Below are 18,361 nucleotides of genomic sequence, written 5' to 3'. Positions count from 1 at the left end.
CTTGAGTGAGGATAAGGAAATATGTCCAAGAGACAGTTGGCAGTTCGGCGGGGGTGGGGGGGTGGGGGTGGTGGTGTTACTGATCAATTCCCCTGAAATAATGGTGTGGATGAACAAGTCAGAGTTTGCAGGAAAATCTAGAAGCTGAGCCCATCCAGCCGCTGTAGTGAGACCTTGAAGGAATGGGGTGGGGGGCTACGCACTGCTAGAGAAGTCACGGAAGGCCATTGCCTCTGGTAGCTGCTGCTTCTACAAGTTTGTCACTGAGTATGTGGTGGTAGGCTTGGGTTACTGATCAGCAGGGCTGGTAGTTCAGGGTACAGAGCAAGGAAGAATAAGGACAAACTGGAACCAGTGGCATTTATCCTCTTATTCTCACCACCTCTAACCAGAAGAGCTTCACAAAGTCCTGGCAGCCACTCCACTTCCACCTTCCAGATCACACACATGTTTCTCTTTGGGTCAGTTTTTTCTACATCTCTTCAGGGAAATGGCTGCTGGGGAATTTAGTTCTTGTTTAGCCAAGTCCTTGCAATATAAGCCACTACAGCATACGTCTTGATTTTGAAAATGGAATTTAACTTTAATTTAGAAGTAGCACTCACTTGAACTGGAAAAGGCAAAACTAAGAAACATGTATGACTATATTTTTTCTCAAAGCATGCTTCAAGGCTAGCAGATGGTGTGGAGGTTAAAGCACTGGAGCCTACATGGCCAACTAAGCAACTCAAGTCCCAGACCTGGCAGGACTTGAATCACGTGGGATTGGGAGGGGTAACAGGTGATGTGGTAGTTAAGACACTGGACTCCTACATGGCTGTGGCTCAAGTTCCAGGCCCAGCAGTTAGAAAATCACACCAGGCATATGTATATGCATGCCCAAAATCCTGAGAGGAGAATGGGGAGAAGGGATTGCAGCCTGGCCCAACACCCCGTGAGGTGATTTCTCCTTCCCCCCCTCTCTATATCTGTTTCTGTCCTCCAGTGAGCACATACCTAAAAACCTAAAATAAACAAATAAATAAATAAATAAGAGAATCATGCCAGGCATGTGTGCATACATGCCCAGAATCCTGAGAGGAGAATAGAGAAAAGGGATTGCAGCAGGGCCATCCCCTCTAGGGGGCCATTTCTCACTTTTCCTTTCTCTCTGTCTCTCTCTGGCATGCACAAGTGCCCTATAATAAAACTTAAAAAAAATAAAAAAAACCTTCCGGGTAGCTGTGTCGCACAGTGGTGATGCACTGCTTGGGAAAGGACAGATCCTACATGGTGATCATGGTTGGAATCCCTGACCTGGTCAGCCCAAAACAGTGCCAGACACATGCACGGGTGCCCAGGGTCTGAGGGGTTGGGGAACTGAAGGTGGGGATCATGACCCAACCCTATGAAGGGCCTCTCTCTCTGCCTCTCTCTGTCTCTCTCTGTCTCTCTTGCACATGCTCTATCAGGAATAAAGGGAAAAAAGCATTCTGAGGTAGTAACATGTCTTACTAGTGGGCATTTCAGAAACAAACTGTTATAAATGTTAACTACAACAGAAAATTGTAAAGTGATTATATAAACATTTGTTTGTCTTTTGATGGTCAACATAGGATTTAATATCAATTTAAACAAAAATTTTTTAGCTATTTTTGCTATAGGACGCATGCACTCGCCAGAGAGAGAGACAGAGAGATAGAAAGCAAGAAATTACCCTCCCCCCCCAGGGGGATGGCCGCGCCACAATCCTCCATTTTCCTCTCGGGATCTTGGGCACACACACACACACACACACACACACATGTGCCTGGTGTGATTTTAAACCACTAGGTCTGGGACTCAAACCGTGGTTGACTACATGGGAGTTCAGCAACATACCCATTACGCTAACTGCTAGTCCCCAATTTAAACAAATTTAATGTTGTTTTTAAAACAGTCATCTCGGGACCAGCAGGTGGCATGGTGGTTAAGGGCACTGGGCCCCCACATGGCTGACCATAGTTTGAGTGCTGGACCTGGCAGCTTGCTCTCTCACTTTCTCTCCCCACTCCCCTTCCTGTCCCTCTCTGGTCAAACTAAAAATAAATAAATAAAGTTAAAATAATTCTTTAAAAATATCATCATTTGAAATCTTCTGAAGAAAGATCTAAGGAGAAAAAAGGAAATTAATATGTACTGTGCACTATACAGGGAACTTACACGTGTCTTACTTCATTTAGCTTCTATAGCTATACCACCCTTGCAAAACTGCTAAAAGTGTAGAACTCAGGATCAAGCTCATATAGAAAGGTTGAAAATTCACCCAGAATTCAGGGTAATGTAGATCTCAGCCAGGTTTTTTTTTTTTTTTTTTGGAGAGATTTTCGCTATAGGGCGCGTGCACTCGCCAGACAGAGACACATAGAGACAGAAAGCGAGAAATCACCCCCCAGGGGGGATGGTCATGCCGCAATCCCTTCTCCTCCATTTTCCTCTCGGGATCTTGAGCACACACGCACATGCGCCCGGCGTGAGTTTTAAGCCACCAGGTCCGGGACGCGAACCACGGTCGACTACGTGGGAGTCCGGCAACATAGCCATTACACTAACTGCTGGTTCCCCAGGTTGGTTTTTTCTCTTGGCCTTCATGGTTATTTTATCCTACTTCTAAAAAAAACTTTATATTGAAGAGATAACACATACATTAAAGTATAGAAAGCGAACAAACCCTAAGAATACAGCACACTGGATTTTTACATATCTATGTATGTATCTGTGTGCTCACCATCCAGATAAAAATACACTTTCCCAATACCCTTGATTGATTTTTCTGGGGCCCTTTGTACTTCCCAGGTAAACTACTTTATGTATTTTTATTTTTTATCACAATGGATGTTTCTATTTTGGAAACAATGCTGGGGGGGGGGGGGGAGCATAAACATTAGCAGTAAAATGAAATGTTAAATAATGTGCCCATAGATAGAAAACTGCTTTGAATTACATCTACTTATGGCACTTTCTTTTTCTGCTTTTACCCTAAAACAGGTAATCAGATCCTGTCCCTTGGGAGCCTCTCAAAAGATCACATTTACCCAATGAAACTCAAGGGCATCTCCATCTGCTATTCAGCTCTCAAATCTGCCTTGTGTGGAAATTATGTCAGCTTTGGCGTCTTCAAGTTGTATGGGGACAACCATTTTGACAATGTACTCCAGGCCTTTGTCAAAATGCTGCTGTCGGTGTCCCACAGTGACTTGCTAGTAAGCAGCCATGGGCGGGGGTGCGGGGGAGGGATCCTTCTGTGAAATGTGAAGGGACACCATCACAGGCCTGGATTGTGACAATAAAGCCGGGAGTGTTAGACTCGCACCAGAATTCCTTATATTTTAAAACCACATATTTGATCTGACGTACAGAGTTTGGACCACTCTAGTGGCTGAATTTATGTAATTAAATGTGTAGTTTAGAAAGCTGCGGTACCACCTTCTAAGAAATTGATCATCCAAAGAGCTACAGGTTCTGCATATAGAGAAAATGTAATTAACAATTTCAGCTAATTGCTTACAACGACACTCATAGTTCAAAAAAGGTTTGTGTTTCTGGAACACAAGAGGAAGGATTTTCCCTTCTGTTCTACTCTTGCCACTTGCCCTGTTGTTTGGCCTTTTCATTAAAATCCTGGCTTGGCAGACAGAGTGCTCAACGGAAAGTCCAGCCCTCTGCTGTGTGATCTCAGCTCTGCTACTGGTTTACATTTACCTGGAATGAATCACCTCAACTTCTCACTTTTAAAATACTAAGTAATCTCTAGCTCCCTTTTCAGCTCTGCTATCTAGTTACAGTGCTCGTCAAACATTGAGATCCATCAGCAATACCTGGGGTGCATGTTGGAAATTCTCATTTCCAGGTCTCTTTACTGACCCATATGATTATCGGACTTTTTTTTTAATTTCTACCTGACTACATAGAAGCCCATATGTGCCCGATGTGGGTGCACTCATTACTTGGGTAATTTATGATCAAAATTAGTTTAGACTTTCCCATCTGCTCCCACCCCAAGGTTGCCAGTAAGATCTGGGGAGCCGTTGTTAGTCCGATGGGGAGAAATGCTCCTTGACCTTCCAGTGGACAGGGATACCTCTTCCACCTTTCAGTTTTTGTTTTGTTTTGTCTCGGTTTCTTGCTATAGGGTATGTGTACTTGCCAGACAGAGATAGAGAGATGGAGAGAGAGAAAGTGAAAAAACCACCACCAGGGATGGCCCCGCAATCCCTTCTCTATTGTCCTCAGGATCTTGGGCATGCATGCACGTGTGCCTGGTGTGATGGTCAAGCTGCCCAATCTGGAACTCAAACCACCCCCATTGGCCTGTAGGATCCATTGTCTTAACCTCCGTACCACCTGCTGGCCCGTCCTCCACCTTTCTAGTCTAAATAGGACCACATCTTAATCATGGGCTGTTAAACCTTCTTTCAGTGGAGTGGACCGCGCATTGAGGTTATGCCTGCGTGACAGAAATTATGGAGCAGAAACATGAATCAAATCAGCTGTATGTTACAGCCACTTCAGTAAGGGCGTTCTCTACTACAGTTGAAATTTGCCAAGAAAACTGGTTCTAGGAATTTTTCTCTCACTTTTTTTTTTTTCTAGTAGTCAAGCAAACCTCCAATCAGTAGTTCTCAAACTTGAGCATGCTTAAAACTCTCATAGCAGGGGCCAGCAGGTGGCATGGTGGTTAAGGTGCTGGGCTTTCACATGGCCGACCGCGGTTTAAGTCTTGGACCTGTTGGCTTGGAAACTACTTTGTACACATATGCCCAACATCTCAAGAGGAGAATGGAGGAGAAGGGATTGCAGTGTAGCCATCTTCCCCTCTGGGGTGATTTCTCAATTTCCTTCTTTCTGTCTTTCTCCAGCAAGTTGCATGTGCCTAAGGCAAAATTTATAAAAATAAATAAAAACATATATGTTTAAAAGAGCTTTTCATTTAAGGAGTCTGGAGGGCGGAATCAAGAGACTACATTTTTAGCAGGCACCCCAGGTGATTCTGAGGGGGATGGTCTGAATCTCACTTTAGGAAAGGCTGATCTGAGGCAGCTGGTGGCATGGTGGTTAAAGCAGTTGAATCCCACATGGCAGACTGCACAGTTGGAGTCCCAGAGCCAACAGCTTGAAAAACACATTAGGCATGTGTGTCCATGCTCAAAATCCCAAAAGGAGAAATGTTAGAAAAGGGTTTGCAGCATAACCATCCTCCATGTAGGGGGTGCCTTCCCCTCTCTGACTTACTTTCTCTGGCAAGTGTGCATGCCCTCTGGCAAAAATTAAAGCAGAAAGAAAAGAAGTGCTGATCTGGTTTATCTCTCCTATGAGTTTTTGCTTGTTTTATATCGTTTTGAGATGCATTTGAGATTTTCCAGGTCATCTTTCTCTTTTGCCTGTAATATATGGTAAATATTAAGCCATTTACCAAATAACAACCGAGTTAAATGAGTTGGCATTGTGTAAATACAGCAGGCTGTGACGCCACCTCCTATGGTAACAACCAAGTTCTTCGTATTTAAAGACAAAAATACAAGGTTGCCTCGCCGCTGCTAAGTGCTGTTGAGTGTTGTAATATTCTAGTCCAGAAAAAATAATTCAAGAGTCTCATAAATGTCATACTGCAGGGGTTTACTTGCATTTCAGTGTTAGCCGTGTAAGGGAGATTGAAATAAGGCACTGTGCTATGTCTTCTAATGAGGGTTTCTAGACATCAAGAAACTCCTATTAGAGCCCCCTTTAAATGCTGAATTGAGAGCCGTTATGTCGTTTGCTCTCTCTATTTATTGACCTTGTGTTTGAGGAAGTTTAGTTCCCGATATAAAGGCACTTTCCCCTGGATGGTTAAGCATGTCTTCTCTTCCCTAAGCTTAACGTTTAGTGTCTCTTTGTGCCATAGCAATATCGGAAACTGGGCCAGTCCTACTACCCGCTCCTGGAGTGCCTCACGCAGGACCACATGAGCTTCATCACCGACTTAGAGCCTCCCGTACTCCTGTACGTCCTCACGTCCATCTCAGAAGGACTCACTACCCTTGGTAAGGATCGAGGAGCACATCGTTCCAGACCAGAGGGGAACTTGACTGTGGTTTCTTCACGTATATGCTTATGGGGGAAGAGAGATCGTGACCCCACACTGCGAGATTATTTTATAACTACTTCTCGCGTGTGAGAAAATACATATTTTCTTATTTTTATATAATTTGTTTTTAATCGCTTTTTTGAGGTATAATTTACATGCAGTAACAGTCACTGATTCTGCGATGCTTCAATGAGTCCAAAGAAATGTACACTCAGGTATGAGCCACCGCAGCCCACATATAGAGCAGTGTTGTCAGCCCCGAAGCCCCTTACGTGCCCTTTTAGTCAGTCCCTTCCCCCACTCCCAGCCCCAGAGAACCACTGTCTACTTTCTCGTCATCGTTTGCCGTTCTCAGAATTTTTTGGTTTTTTAGGTTTTTGTCATAGACTGTGTGCTCTCGCCAAGAAAGAGAAAGGCAGAAGGATACAGAGAGAGGGAAAGTGAGAAATCACCCCCCAGGAGAGATGGCCATGCCATAATTCCTTCTCCTCTTTGGATTTTGGGCACACATGCACACATACCCAGTGTAATTTTCAAGCCACCAAGTCTGGGACTCGAACTGCGGTCGGCCATATGGGAGTCCAGCAACTTAACCACCACACCACTTGCTGCCTCCCTAGATTTTAAGTAGAATCCTATATGGTGAAGTTATTTATGTTTGATTCTTTATTTACCTTAATGCCCTTGAGGTTCCTCTGTGTCATTTCAAAAATCAGTCCATTTCTTTTTGCTGCGGAGGATCATTCCATTTGTACTGCTTACCAATTTGTTTACTCGTTGGCTGGCTGACGGACCTTTGAGTTGTTCCTGTTTATTTGGCTGTTTTGAGTACAGCCACTGTGAGTATTCATGTACAAGTCCTTACTTTTTTTACTTCCCTCGTGTGGATACCTTTGTAATGAGGCTACTGGGTGCACTAAGTGTATATTTTGCATGGTAAGAAACTGACAGGGCAGCCCACAGTGCAGTGGTTAGGTGCCGTGTATGGAGAGCCAGATCCCACATCACTGAGCACCCATAGGGTTGAATCCAGCCGTGGTGGCTTGAAAACTATGCCAGGTGCAGGTGCGTGCTTGCACAAAGTCCTGGCAGAATGGAGAAATGAAGGGAAGGATCACTCCCTGTGTCCCATGGGGAGGTTCTCCTCTTTTCTTCCTCCCTCCCTCTCTCTCTGTTGTGAGCGATGTACACACCATCTGACAGAAAATTGTTTTAGAAATTTACTGGGGACCAGCAGGTGGCGTAGTGGCTAAGGTGTTAGACTCCTATTTGGCTAACCACGGTTCGAGTCCCAGACTTGGCAGCTTGAGAATCGTGCCAGATGCATGCGCATTCATGCCCAAAATCCCAGGAGGAGAATGGAGAAGACAGGATTTCAGCACGGCTGTCCCTCCTGGGGAGGTGATTTCTCACTTTCTCTGTCTCTGAGAGGCAGATGGTACAGTCGCCTTTGGAAAACAGTCATTTCTTTCTTCTCTTTTTAAGGTTTTTGCCATAGGGCACATGCACCCCTCCTGGGGGGGGGGTGAATTCTCACTTTTTCTCTCATTGTCTCTGTCTCTCTCTCTCTGTCCCTCTCTGGTCAAATTTAAATAGATAAATAAACATTAAAATAAATAAATAAATAAAATCAAATAAAATAATTCCACACCACAATTCTTTCTCCTCCATTCTCCTTCTGGGATTTTGGACACACATGCACATATGCCCAGTGTGATTTTCAAGCTGCAGGATCCAGGATTCAAACTGTGTAGCTGACCATGTGGGATCCAGCACCTTAACTTCCACACCACCTGCTGGCCCTGGTGGTTTATCCCTTTATTATGAATAAAGGACCTTTTATCTCTGGAATCTACTTTGTTTGGTATTACTAACGCTTCCACCTTCCTGTTTATTAGTGTGGTCTCTTTTCTCATATTTTCACTTAAAAGTTGCTTTCTTGTAGACAGCATGTTTTCCACTACTATGATAATAAATTACTGTAAACTCTATGCCTTAAAACAACACACATCTTTTGTAGTCATGAATCCCAAATGGGTTTCACGAGGATAAAGTCAAGGTGTCGATAGGGTTATGTTCCTTGAAGAACATTTTCTCGGCTTTCTGGTGCTTGGAGCCCACCTGCACTCCTTGGCTTACAGTCCCTTCCTCCATCTGCAGAGCCAGCAGGATTGCAGCTCTCCTCCAGTAGACAGCTCCCTCGGACTCCGCCCTTTCCTGCCTCTCCCTTCCAGCCCTGAGGACCTCGGCCTTACAGTGGTCCTACCCATTTGATCCAGAATGATGGTCCCTATTTTAAGATCAGCTGATTAGCAGCCTTAATTTCATCTGCATCCTTAATTCCTCTTCACAGATCCTGGGGATTAGGATATAACATATTTTCCAAACACACAGCGTGTGATTGGGCTATACTTCTATATCAAATCTATGTCTGCCTTTGAATTAGTATTTCAGCCATTTAGTGTAACTGCCAGTATGTTTGGGTTTAAATCTACAATATTGGTATTTGTTTTCTCTCTTGTTTTTTTTTTTTTTTTTTTTTTTTGAGAGAGATTTTTGCTGTAGGATATGTGTGCTCGCCAAAGGGAGAGAGACACAGAGAGACTTAAAGCAAGAAATCACCCCACCCAGGAGGCATGGCCATGCCACAGTCCCTTCTCCTTCATTCTCCTCTTGGGATTTTGGGCATGCATGTACACATGCCCAGCATGAGTTTTAAGCTGCTGGATCCAGGACTCGAACTACAGTCAAATACATGGGAGTTCAGTGATGTAACCATTACACCATCTGCTGGTCCATATCTTCTCTTTATCCTAGCTAGTCTTTGTTTCATTTTGCCTTTTGCTCTTTTCTGCCTTCTTTTGGTTTGGATTAATCGATCATTTTTTATGTCATTTTATTTCACCTACAGGTTTATTAGCCATACCTCTTTTTTTTTGCTGCAGGGTACGTGTACTCTCCAGAGAGACAGAGAGAGACAGAGAGACAGAAAGCGAGAAATCACCTTCCAGGGCGGATGGCCACACCACAATCTCTTCTCCATTGACTTGGGATCTTGGGCACACACACATACACACCTGGCGTGAGTTTAAGCCACTGTGTCCGGGACTGGAACTGCGGTTGACTACATGGGAGTCCAGCAACATAGCCATTACACCATCTGCAGGTCTCCCATACCTCTTTATTTTTTATTGGTGTTCTGAGAGTTTAAAATCTTTGTGTTTAAATAATATCATCAATTTACATTCAAATAATCATAGTCTACCTCTCTCCATTTCTACTCCTTCCAGAATTTAATTTACATGTGTGTTGTGTGCCTCTTGCTAATGTATTATGGCTCACTATACTTTTTTCCTCCTCTCCTCTGCTTTCTAAGTACTTTCTGTAGCTATTAGGTTGTTGCAAAAGTCATGATGCATTTTTTTCTGTTCTTCTATGCAAAAATGCATCATGACTTTTCTCACAACCCAGTTTATCTTCCAGTTCATTCGTCTATTTTCTGCAATACCTAATCTATTAATCCTGTCTGTGGGTTTTTTTTTTTAATTTAAAACATTGTATTTTTATTATCTAAAAGCTTCATTCTGGTATTTTCTGTATGTTCCATTTTTTTCCCTCAATCAGGCTCATGTTTTTCTTAACCTTGACCATATGTATAAGATTTACAACAGTTTTTTTTAATGTCCCTGTCTAGTAATACTTCTAGATATGTTTCTACCAAGTTCTTTTTCTACTTCTGGGTTATATTTTCTTGTTTTGCTATGCCTCATTATTTCTGAATGGCTGCCAGACATTGGGCATTTCCCATTGCCCAGTGCTAGTTTTGATGAGGTTTTTTTTTTCTTTTTTTCTTTTTTTTTGGTTTGTTTTTGTTTGCTTGCTTAAAAGGTTTTGTTCTGGTGCATGTGCACTCACCAGAGTGAGTCAGAGAAAGTGAGAAGTCAACCACCCCCGTAGGAGGATGGCCACATTGAAATTCCTTCACCTTCATTCTTCTCAATATTTTGGGCACACATGCCCAGCATGATTTTCAAGCCACAAGGTTCAGGACTCAAACTACAATTGGCCATATGAGAATCCAGTGCCTTAACTACCATGCCACCTGCTGGCCCATCAAAAATAATAATAATATATATATATATTGAGTACCACTGCTAAGATGTGGACCCTATGAAAATACTCCAATACTCCATGTATTCTGAGGTTTCTCCACAAACTTCCCAGCACCTTGTAATTTTAAGGAACTATTTTCTTTTCATTGGTTCCTTCTCAACTTTGGGGCATTTTTTCCTCACATTTGCAGAGAGGACTACATTGCATATCTCTAGAACTCGCTCTCCGTCGGTCCCTTTATCTGTTACTCTGTATCACACATTTTAGCTGCCTCAACCTCCCCAAATACCAGTCTGTTTCTCTTCAGTTTGATGAGACTACATGACTTTATCTGGGTTTCCCTTTCCTGGCCTGCAGCCTGGAAACTGCTTTGGGCATTAAGTTTGAGCAATTGTAGATATTGCCTCATTTTCTCCCCTCCTCTCTGGTTTAATAGTCCTGTACTGCTTGTTGTACAATAATTGAAAACCATCGTGTCATATATTTTGTCCTGTTTTCTAGTTGTTTATGGCAGAAGGGTAAATTTTTATAGCCTCATAGAAGCTGAAGTCTTATCTTTTATTATTACAGTTTAGATTGCATTCTTTCATCTTACATCATCATAATACTTGAAGATGTAGAATTATTTTCAGACAGCTATGTTATTCTCAAAGTCTGATCTTGGTCAGGCCTGGAATCTGCATTTTAACAAGTCTCTCAAGGGAGTCTTGACAAAGTGACATTATAGAGGCAATATTGTACTTGGACGGAAGTCCCAGTGCTGCCATTTATTAAGTGTGCGACTGGTCTCATTTGGGGTGCCTCATGCTGTCACAGGTGTTTTTATCATCACTCACTTTGTCCTCAGAACAGTCTCGCATGCCGGAAGTGGGTGACGTGCTCTAAGAACACTGCTTGTCATTATATCCTACTTGACTATAAGCTTCTGCAAGAAAGAAACAGTGTCTTGACCACTGCTTTATTTCTGGCGCCTAGCATGTAGTAAGTGCTCAGTAAATATTGGCAGTCGTGCAGTAGTACAACATGTTCTGCAAGGCCAACCCACATGGAAGATTCTGAATTCACATCTGAAGACCTCCCTGGTATTCTGGACAGACATGTGCCCGTGATCCAGGGCTAGCTGTTGAGAAGCAACCAGGCTTAACAAGTCAGTGTCCCCTTAGGCCAGTACATAGAGTGCTCCATTATACTCTGTTACCTCTCAGGGTTATAAGAATTTGTAACTTTTTTATTTTTTCCTATGGACTGTGTGTGCTCACCAAAGAGACAGTGAGAGAAAAGAAAAGTGAGACATAACCTCCCAGGAGGAAGTGGCCACATCACAGTCCTTTATCCTCCATTCTCCTCAGGATTTGGGGCACAGTCACACACTCCCAGCATGTTTTTCAAGCCACCAGTTCCGAGATGCTAACCAACACATAGTGGGCCATGTGGGACCAACCACCTTAACCACTATGCCATCAGCTGGCCTGTGTTACAATGATTACAAGATTTCCTCTCATTAATGTCTCTCAAATCAAAGTAAGATAGCATTAAGCACATTTTACAGAGGTGTAGTTGAAACTCAGCAAAGTCAGACATCTAAGAAATACATAGATGCAAGCCTAGACCCACCTATTTCTAACACTGCTATACCATTCAGGTAGACCTTTTGTCTCTGAAATTGCCTTCCTAGCCATGTTTATCCAAGGCTTTCATCCTCCCTTCTGCTGTGGTGAGAAGTTTTAAGCTGAAGCCAGATCTGGACTCAGCCCCATTATCCTTTCTGCCTTACCCTCAGCTGAGCAACTCTCTCCCTCACAGTTAACTTTTCAGAACAGCATCCTGTGTTGGCGCCTCATGAACGAGGGAGCTGTTCAGGTTCCGTGTGGGGAGCAGTTGCAGAAGAGGACTGCTCCTGTGGGGAGCAGTTGCAGAAGAGGACTTCTTGGTTGTTTTCAGTGCCAACCAGGTTGCTAGGGAGGGCAAGTGCGTATTAGACTTAAAAATTATTTCCAGTATTGTCTAAATTTTGGATGTCATCCTTTGTAAAAGATTCTAACTAAACACCACGAATCAGAACAGAATTTGAAAGTTTCTAACTTCTGCCTAGCCTGTCCTTTTATGTCAGGAGTTTCATTATTTGAACCTCACACCATAACTTGAGCTGCAAATAAAGAAAACTGATAATAATCCACAGTCCTCAGCACTATTCATTGTTTTTTATCAGATGCCCCTTGGTCCTTATGATTCCATACTTTTAAATGTACCCTGAAGTAACATCCACCTTTTCCAAAGCCCCAAACTATAAATCAGCTGTAATGGAAGCACTGCTGCTTGCTTTTACTGCAAGGGTACACGCGCCAGCTCTGCGTCAGAGTGTTTACCTGGCTTCTGCACAGCTGACTCAGGGGACTGGAACCTTTTAATGCCATCCACACGGCATGTGGTCTCCAGTTCTACGCGAAGTCTTTGTGTGTGATTTTCATAGGACTGATAGCACACTGCTCTTCATTGGGAGGAGACTGTGCTTCAGGCTTCCCTTTGTAGATGTTAAGTTACTTAATCCATTTACTTCATGATTAGGGCTTTAAATGTATAAATGTGAAGGAAAAGAGAAAAGCAACCAGGCTCAACAAGTCTGTCGGACTCATAGGCCTGGATGTGTTCCGTCACGCTGTGCGGCTTCCCAAGGTTATAAAACCAAAACCCCCTCTCCTCCCCAGTTAGTGGGGAGAGATAAAGAGCAATTAATCAATCAAATGCTATAGCTTTAGGGGGGGAATATCTCTTTTCTTAAAAGCCTTAAAACTCCGCACTTGTCTAAAATTATTGTTCATGCCTGTCTGTAGGCCTTCACTCTCCGCCCCGCCCGTGACCCTTTGCCGACTACCATTATCCTGAGTTAAGTGCGTACAGCTGCCTGTTTTTCCCCAAACCTGTCCCCGAACTTCCGTTTGTCTATGGTATTTCTTCCTGAGGTGATGTATGTAGAGTTTTCAAACGGTAGTGTTTTATTGGCTCTAGATATAGTAATACCTAGATACAACCCAAGACCTTCTCTATACTGCTTCCTCAGGTTAGTGTTAATTAATTCACTTAATATTTCACCTCTGACCTATTCTGGGCATAACATGTGTCTCAGAACCTCGGAAATGAGTATGATGAAGAAACTATTCCCTTAAAAATCCATCATCAAAGGGACCAGCAGGTGGCACGGAGAGGGATCCCACATGGCCAACTGCATGGCTCCAGTCATGGACCCAGCAGCTTGAAATCCACGCCAGGCACGTGTGCATACATGCCCATGATCCTGAGAGGAGAATGAAGAAGGGACTGCGGTGTGGCCATCCCCCCAGGAGATGATTTCTTACTTTCCCTCTCTGTATATCTCTCTGGTGAGTTCACACACCCTATAGCAAACTTAAAAAAAAAAAAAAAAAACTGAGCCAACATATAAAAAAGTCTGCACTCCATGGCAGAAACTGAAAGACTGACTAGTTATGAAGACATGATTAGCATACAGGGCAAGTGTAGATACCAAGGGCTGCATGGCAGGGGTTAGAAGTGGGGAGTAGGTAGGAGAGGTCAGGAAAACACTTGACAGACACACGAATGTGAGGTTCTTTGTTGAAAATGTTGTATATGGTCATACCCTAGGAAAAAGACACTTTTTATAAAACTATTTTTAAAGATTATTTTATTTAACTATATTTATTTTAATTTGACCAGAGAGGGACAGAGTGAGAGAGAGGGAAAATAGGAAAGCAAGCCACCAAGTCTGGGACTCGCACCATAGTCAGCCATGTCAGAGTCCAGCGCCCTTAACCACCACACTACCTGCTGGCTCCCTAAAATTTTTTTAAAAGAGATTTTTTCTATATGGTGTATGCGCTTGCCAGAGAAACAGAAATCACCCTGTCAGTGGGGGATGGCCAGGCCACAGTCCCTTCCCTCCCATTCTCCTTTCAAGATCTTGGGCACACACTCGCACACACACACACCTAACATGAGTTCTAAACCGCCGGGTCCGAGACTCAAACTGCAGTCAACTACTTGGGAGGCTAGCAAAGTAATATTATGCCATCTGCTGGTCCCAGAAAGAGGAAATTTATAAATATAAGGCCAGCAGGTGGTGTAGTGTTTAAGGGGACTGGACTCCCTCATGGCCGACCATGGTTTGAGTCTCGGATCTGGCAACTTGCTTTCTCGTTTTCTCCCTCTCTCTCTCCCTCTCTCTCTCTCTGTCCCTCTCTGGTCAAATCAAAAGAGAGAGAGAAAGAGAAGGGAGGGAGGGAGAGAGGAAGGAAAAAAGGAAGGAAGGAAGGGAAGGAGGAAGGGAGGAAGGGGAAGTAAAGAAGAAAGGAAGAATTTCTTTTTCATTTATAATCTAAGCCAGCCTTTGGCATGGATTGAGGCAGCTGGATTCTATATTGCCAACTACGAATTTGAGTCCCCACTCGGTGATTTAAAAAACACTCCAGATACTTGTGTATGCATGCCCAGAATTCTGAAAGGAGGGGAAAATGGAGAAGAGGTTGCAGCTTGACCTTTCTCCACAGGAGTTTTGCTCTCACTTCCCCCCTCTCTCCTCTCTCTTTTTGTGCCAGCGACTGCACGTGCTCACTGACAAAATTTTTAAAAAGAAAAGTGAAGCAAATGTGCCATCTCCTGCTTCTCAGCCATACTTAGTCTTCTCCTCTTCTGAATCTGCCATGTTGGCCTTTTTTTTTTCAGTTTTACTATAGGGCACTTGCACTCTCCAGAGCAGGAGGGAGGAGTGAGAAAGCAACCCCCGGGGGAGGGCCACATAGCAATCCCTTCATTATCCTCTTGAGACTTTGTCCATGCACACGTGCCCAGCATGTTGTAGAGGCTGCTAGGCCCAGGACTTGACACGTGCAGTTGGCCATGTAGGATCCTTAACCACCATGCCACCTGCTGGCCCCTATATTTGCCATTTTTGATTGTTTTTCTTATTATTGCTCTTACGGATAAACTCCAAGAGGTCAAGCTCAAATGTTATGATTGGGACCAGCAGATGACATAATGGTTACTTTGCTGGACTCCCATGTAGTCGACTGTCATCCAAGTCCCATACGTGGACGCCGGGCACATGTGTGCATGCCCAAATTGCCAAGAGGAGAATGGGGGAGAAGCATTGCAGCATGGCCATACCTCCCCAGGGGCGTGATTTCTCTTTCTGACTCTCTGTCTGTCTGTCTGGCAAGTGCATTTGCCCTATAACAAAATCTCTCTTTAAAAAAATATGTTACTATTAGCCCAAAAAACCTGGGCAGCATCATGCTATGAGTCAAAACCATGGACTTTGGATAAGCTACTTAGGTTGAATCTGCTAGTTTTAGTTTTCTCATTTGAAAAATGCCAGTAACAACTATTATACAAAGTAGTTGTTAGAAGTACAAGAGGTGGGACCAGCAGTTGGCGTAATAGCTGTGTCGCTGAACTCCCATGTAGTCGTCCACAATTCTAGTCCCGGACCTGGTGGCTTAAACTCACGCCGGGCACGTGTGCATGCGTGCCCAAGATCCCAAGAGGAGAATGGAGGCAAAGGGATTGCCATGTGGCCATGCCCCCAGGGGGGGATTTCTCACTTTCTGTCTCTCTGTCTCTCTCTGTCTTTCTGGTGAGCACATGCGCCCTATAGCAAAATCCTCTCAAAAAAAAAATAAAATAAAATAAAATACAGGAGGTGACTGAGTGTACAAAGGCGATAATAACGGGTTGCCCTATCGTGTCACTTACTTGTTCTTGTTCAAACACTGAATAACACCTCTGTTTTTCCTTTTTCCTTTATTTTTCAAATTCAGCATTATATGTCTCATCCCGCTGTTAGATATCCTCAAGTAAGACCCCAACCTGTTTCATCATCAGCCTCGTCCATGGCTCCCCACCCGTTGTCACTCACACTGAAAGTCCACTCCCTGAATACACCCTTCTCTTCTCACTGTGAGGACATGCTGGTAGTGTCTGCACTTTTGTGAGTGTCCGTCATGTTTTAAGCTTACATGTATTTTTTCTTAATATCTAGTTTCAATGTAATGACTACACATACAGACCCGGGCCCAGCCTGGGTGGCATGGTTACTAGCACACTAGACCGCAGTGCCGGAAACCGCATGGCCAACTGCGCATTTAGATCCCTGGGTGCCCAAAAGCACACTGGGCTCATGGGTGCCCAAGATCCTGAGCAGCCAGAGGGCTGGAGAAAGGGAATCACAGCATGATGAGGTCCTGTCTCTCTCCAGCAAGTGCGTGTGCCCTGTGGCAAAAACCTAAAATCATCATCATCATCCATGTAAAACTCCAAACACACTAAATTACACATGGTAAGTTCTCAGTAGATGTAAGCTATTTTTGTTACCGATGAATTTCTTACTATTTTCTTCTCGTTCGGCTTTGCAGGGTGTTTTATAAATGGTGAGGAATGTGAAGTGCCTCTTTCAGAATAATGACACAACAAGCAGTTATGAAGGGTGGGCTGAGACCAGAGCATCTGGCTCCCAAGTCCACACCTTTCCCACCACCTGCCTTACCTCATGCTCCTCTCGCCACCCGAAACATGCTCCTCCTTGTGGCTAGCTACAGTCATCTTCCCAGCTCATCTCATGCTGCCTCTGTCACAGACTCCTTGACCGCAGTGGCGTGACCGGCCCTCAGAATCCCCACGGCAGCGTGCCACCTGTTTGTGCGCAGCTCGGTGCTGCTGTGGCGCGTGCTATGCCGTGAGCTCCTTGGCATCAAGGTGGCACTGTGCCTCTGCCGCCCCTGAAGCAGAGCACTTTGCACTCAGTGTATACTGAGTAAATAGTTCCTTGACTTTGAACAGATGTTGGCGAGGTCACAAGTGGAAAATTCTGTCCAGTTCAGTCCAAGAATCCTCTACTTACCAATGTGTCTCTGTGCCAGGCCTGTAATAGACACCGCGTTTAGAGAGAGCAATGCAAAACCCCTGCCCTCAAGGAACTTAGAGTTTGTTAAAAGCTTTGAAAGCAGAAAAAAAAAATTTTTTAACAGAGACACTAAAATCAAATGAAGCAGGGCTGGCAGGTGGCGTGGTGGTTAAGGGCACTGGACTTCCACATGGCCGACCACCGTTCGAGTCCCTGACCAGGCAGCTTGCTTGCTTGCGCTCTCTCGCTCTCTGTCATTCTCTGGTGAAATTAATATGAAATAAATGAATGCATAAATAAAGTTAAATAAAATGATTCTTTAAACTTAACCTTTAAAGAGAAATCAAATGAAGCAAATACCTTACTAACACAATGGACTCTTACTTACTGTTGTACAGATACGGTCGTCTCCTCCAGCTGCTGCACCAGTTTGGACTACATCGTCACCTACCTCTTCAAGCACATAGCCAAAGAGGGCAAGAAGCCACTTCGATGCAGAGAGGCTGCCCAGGCTGGTCAGAGACTATTACATTTTATGCAGCAAAACCCAGATGTCCTGCAGCAGGTAACTGGTGGTTGGTCATCTCACTTAAGAAATAGAATTTCCTGAGGCTAGCGGGTGGCATAGTGGTTAAGGCTCTGGACTCCCACTGCGAACTACTGTGAATTGTGACCTGCCACAGTTCGAGTCCCAGACATGGTGGCTTGAAACTCATACTAGGCACATGTGCATGTATGTGTCCCCAGAGTCCCAAGGAGAATGGAGAAGGGATTGCAGCATGACCATCTGCTCCAGGGGGTGCAATTTCTCATTTTCTGTCTTGGTCTCTCCAGCAAAGTACATGCACCCTATAGTAAAAATCTCCTAAAAAAAGAAAGAAAGAGAAAGAAAGAAAGGAAGGAAGGAAGGAAGGAAGGAAGGAAGGAAGGAAGGAAGGAAGGAAGGGACTTTCCCAAATGCCAGCTTGGTCACTGAACATCTCTTAAAGCACTTCTCTTGCCAAGACTCTAACCAATTATTCTGTGGGAGTATTTTCCTAGAAAGTGGAAAGTGGTATGTGTAGTGCATTAGCCTCAGGATTACCCATCTTAAGAAATCCCTATGTTAGCCCAGCAGGTGGCATGCAGGTTAAAACTCTGGATCCCACATGACCAGGTGTATAGTTCAAGTCCCAGACCTGACAGCTTGAAAATCACACTGAGTACGTGTGTGCGAGTGCCCAAAATCCCAAGAGGAGACTAGAAGAGAAGGGATTGTGGCATGGCCATCT

The 18,361-nt window shown here is 44.1% G+C and overlaps 1 protein-coding gene across 1 annotated transcript in view; it reads left to right on the top strand.

Moving 5' to 3' along the window:
• The window catches only part of RANBP17 (RAN binding protein 17), a 312,972-nt gene that overhangs the window by 261,578 nt on the left and 33,033 nt on the right, over positions 1 to 18,361 (top strand). Inside the window, exons 23-25 of the mRNA XM_006148371.2 lie at positions 3,007 to 3,221; positions 5,903 to 6,041; positions 17,489 to 17,655. Of these exons, the coding sequence (XP_006148433.1) occupies positions 3,007 to 3,221; positions 5,903 to 6,041; positions 17,489 to 17,655 (521 nt within the window). The remainder of the gene's footprint in view (positions 1 to 3,006; positions 3,222 to 5,902; positions 6,042 to 17,488; positions 17,656 to 18,361) is intronic.

Source organism: Tupaia chinensis, unplaced genomic scaffold, assembly GCF_000334495.1.
Source record: "Tupaia chinensis unplaced genomic scaffold, TupChi_1.0 Scaffold000234_1, whole genome shotgun sequence".
NCBI classification, from domain to species: domain Eukaryota; kingdom Metazoa; phylum Chordata; class Mammalia; order Scandentia; family Tupaiidae; genus Tupaia; species Tupaia belangeri.
This window is presented reverse-complemented; position numbering and strand designations above follow the sequence as displayed.